A 3,607-nucleotide genomic window follows, 5' to 3' on the forward strand; every position below is an offset into this window, starting at 1 on the left:
CACATGGCGACCTGCGGCCAGGCGGTGGCCCTGGCCGAGGGGTTTCAGCTGGGGCAGGCGGAGGACGAGAAGCTCCAGGTGAGAGCCTTTGTTTGGTGCCATCTGCACCTCCACGTGTCGGGGGATGTTCCCCCCCAGATCCCGGCTCCCCAGTGACACATTGATCTCGTCCCCAGGTCACAGTGCGAGTGAAAATCAAGGAGGTGTCCTCAGACAAGATGCAGCCCCCGGGGGCCATGCTGGAGTGTGCCAATTTCCAGATGCAGCAGCCAAAGGCTCATCATGAGGACAGGCCTGCTGTGAAGGCAAGAGAGAAAAAAACCCAAGGGCCTGAGGATGAGCCACCTCATGTCCGCAAACAGGAGCCCCCCAAGGTGATTGACCCTCAGATGCCACAATCCATGTTCTCTGGCTCAGTGACGATGTGGTGTGCATCGAGGAGGGAGCAGTGTTTGTATCAGGCTCCGTTGCAAGGCCTGGTGTCTTGGTGAGAATGGGAGTTAGGTAGCCTGTTGCTTGAGAGAGGCTGTTTGAGGTTGGGGGGCTGCGTGGTAGCCAGGACATGTCCGTGCCCCATAGGACACTGAATTGGCCCTCCTTTGCCAGGTGGGGGTGGGGGTCATTAATGGTGTGTCCTGGCTGGCGAGGACTCAGTGGGGCCAGGCAGGGAAGCTCGATGCTGCTGCTGCGATCCAAGCACCGCCATGGTGAGTCACCCCCTGCCCACACAGCAGCAGCGGGAAGCACAAGTCTGCGCCACAACCCCCCCGCTGTGGGCAAGGGCGCCTCGCCATGGTGGCACTCGGCTCGTGGCACCACCACCAAGCTGTCCCACCCTGCTCTGTCCTGCCACGCCGCGTCCTGCTCCCTGCCATGGAGGCCTCAGGAGGCGGGCAGCAGAGCGGGGAGCCTGAGCCCACAGCTGGCAGCCCTTGCCCACCCCACAGTGTGCTGTGCTGCAGTAGCCAGCACCTCCCACGGGCAGTTGCTGAGCAGACAGGGTGCTGTGGACCTGGTCCCTGGCCCCGTAGCCCTGGCAGCTGGGGGCTCCCTCTGGCAGGGCTGAGCTGGGCTGGGCAAAGGGCTGTGGATGGGGACTGAGGGTACCAGCAGGGGGGGCAGGGCTGTGCATGGGGAGTGAGGGGCACCAGCAGGGCCAAGGGGCTGTGTGGGGGAGTGTGGGGCACCAGTAGGGGTGGAGGGTGGGTATGGGTTGGTAGCTAATGTTTTTTAAATGAGAAAATTTGCAATTTTTAAACAGAAAGACCAGGATCCCTCCATATCATGTGTCAGGTGAAAGGTGAATAGTGGGAATGTTGTACCCCTGCCGGTCATGGCTAGGCTTGGGAAGAGTTAGTGCTGACAGTGTGAGTGCAGACAGGGCCGTGGGGGCTGGGGGCAGGAGACACTGATGCTGGAACGCTTGTGCCTGCAGCTCCGGGAGGTGTTTGAGGACGTGGCAGTGTATTTCACACGGGAGGAGTGGGAGCTGCTGGAAGAGGAAGACAAGGGGCTTTACCGGGAGCAGATGCTGAGGAACCACCAAGCCCTTGTTTCCCTGGGTAAAGCTCTGGTTCTTGCCTCTCCCTGCAGCCATGTGAGCGCTGAAGTGGTGTTGTCTTCTCCCTGGTTTTAATGGTCTCATGCTCATTAACTTTTGGCCGGTGGCTTAAATCCCCTTCTTCCTCATTGCTGTGTCCGTGATCACACCTCTCTCATGTTTCATACGTGTATATGTTCCTTCTTCATTTGATCCAGCTGCCTTCACTAAAGTCTTCCCCTTTGATAACATGATTTCCCTTTGCCTTCTCACCATGATCATATCATCTGCAATTCATTGCGCCTACAAATGCACTAACAGCTGTTCCTTGGGTAGTTATGCTGATTCCTCCCTCTCTTGCCTAGTGTGTCCTGTCCACTAGCATTTAGCAATCTGAGCGTGCTCAGCTCAGTGCTGTCTAAATCCCCTGTCTCCTCCTCTGGATACGACCCCACAGAAGTTAATGGCAGTCTTATCAGTCTCTGCTGCTGCAACACCTGGAACTTGCATTTCCTCAGCTCCTTCTCTAGTGACCTACGTACACGTGATGGGACCCGGATACTTGTAACCCGGAGTCGCTAGACGTTCCTGTCCACGTTCCTCCCTATCATCTTCTTGTCCTTTGACCACAGACTCTGGCTTTGCTGTATTTACTTTGAGACCTGTGCTCTCAAGCTCACCCTGCCATTCTCAAAAGTTTTCTTGTCCTCCTCCTCCTAAAATCTCCCTGCATCTCTCATGCCCATCACTGTGATAAAGTGGAGTGGGCTTGGTGCAGGGCCCAGTTAAAACCAGTTGTCGATTCCAGAAGCTCCTACTACAGGGGCTCGTTTTGGCTTGTGTTCAGGCTTGAGGTACTTACCTTTTACTAGGTCCATTGGCTTGTTTTGTGCTTTTCTTTTCCCTCCATTTCCCCCAAAGGATTACCTTAAAAAAAGGCTGAAATGCTTTTTTTAGCTCAGCACAGACCATCTTGAGCTTTTTAGACTTTTGTGTCATTATATAGGCAATGTCAGATGATATTTGCCCAGTGTAAAAACCTACTTGTTATCACTTATGTTGGCAATCCTCTTGATTTCTGGCTACACTAACATTTTACTCACCTCCTGCCTAGGGACAGCTTCTCTTTAATTACAACCAAGGCATGGCAAGTGAGTTAGGTGGGTGGAGTGCCCTAGACCGGTGGGCTGGCTGCCGTAAGTGACTGTCCCAGAGATGGCCCCGTCACATGTTCATTTTCACGTGTTCACATGCAAGTGTTGTTTGGGTCATTCTCTTTGCAGTCACTTCCCAAAATATACCTTTCAGGCATGAAATACCTACTGGAGACCATGTGTAAATCCTTTTTTCTAGCACTAACAGCAGTGACCATCCTCCTGTGTCCTTGAAGTCCTTAATATTACCCATGAGTTCATTGGATCCATTCCCCAAATCTCAGTTGGTTATTATGCATCGAGTCACAAACATGCTTTAATCACTGCCCAAACAGGATATCAAGGTCCGACACCTGACTTAATCTGCCGCATCAAGCAAGGACAGGTGAAGCTCTGGGTCTGTGATGATAAGGACTATGGAGAAATCTCAAGGTCAAAGGAACCACCACCAGGTGAGTTGTGGCTGTCCCCTCCACCCTACTCCACTCCACAAAATGTTGACCAAGGCTCCAGTATCAATCAGCATTCATAGATTCATAGAAGTCGGGTCAGAAGGGACCTTGTAGATCATCAAGTCCAACCCCCTGCCCTGGGCAGGAGAGAGAACTGGGCTCAAATGACCCCAGCCAGGTAGACATCAAGCCTCCTCTTTAAGACCCCCAGGGTAGAAGCCATCACCACTTCCCTTGGAAGTTGGTTCTAGATCCTAGCCGCCCTGACTGTGAAGTAGTTCCTACAGATGTCTAATCTAAACCTACTCTCTAACAATTTGTGGCCATTATTCTTTGTTACCCTGGGGGGCGCTAGGGGGAAGGGGGTCTGCCCCAAACCCTTCTGGTCCCCCCTAGTGAGTTTATAGACGGTCACCAGATCCCCCCTCAGCCTTCTCTTGTGAAGGCTGAACAGGTTCAGG

General features: G+C 53.5%; 1 protein-coding gene and 1 pseudogene across 1 annotated transcript in view; both read left to right on the forward strand.

The window, feature by feature from the left end:
* LOC112548326 overlaps positions 1 to 156 on the forward strand; it is a 4,070-nt gene extending 3,914 nt beyond the window's left edge. The window contains exon 3 of the mRNA XM_025193712.1: positions 27 to 156. Coding sequence (XP_025049497.1) covers positions 27 to 156 — 130 coding nt within the window. The remainder of the gene's footprint in view (positions 1 to 26) is intronic.
* Positions 157 to 178: 22 nt separating this feature from the next.
* LOC102377460 overlaps positions 179 to 3,607 on the forward strand; it is a 41,436-nt pseudogene continuing 38,007 nt past the window's right edge.

Source organism: Alligator sinensis, unplaced genomic scaffold, assembly GCF_000455745.1.
Source record: "Alligator sinensis unplaced genomic scaffold, ASM45574v1 scaffold948_1, whole genome shotgun sequence".
Lineage (NCBI taxonomy): Eukaryota > Metazoa > Chordata > Crocodylia > Alligatoridae > Alligator > Alligator sinensis.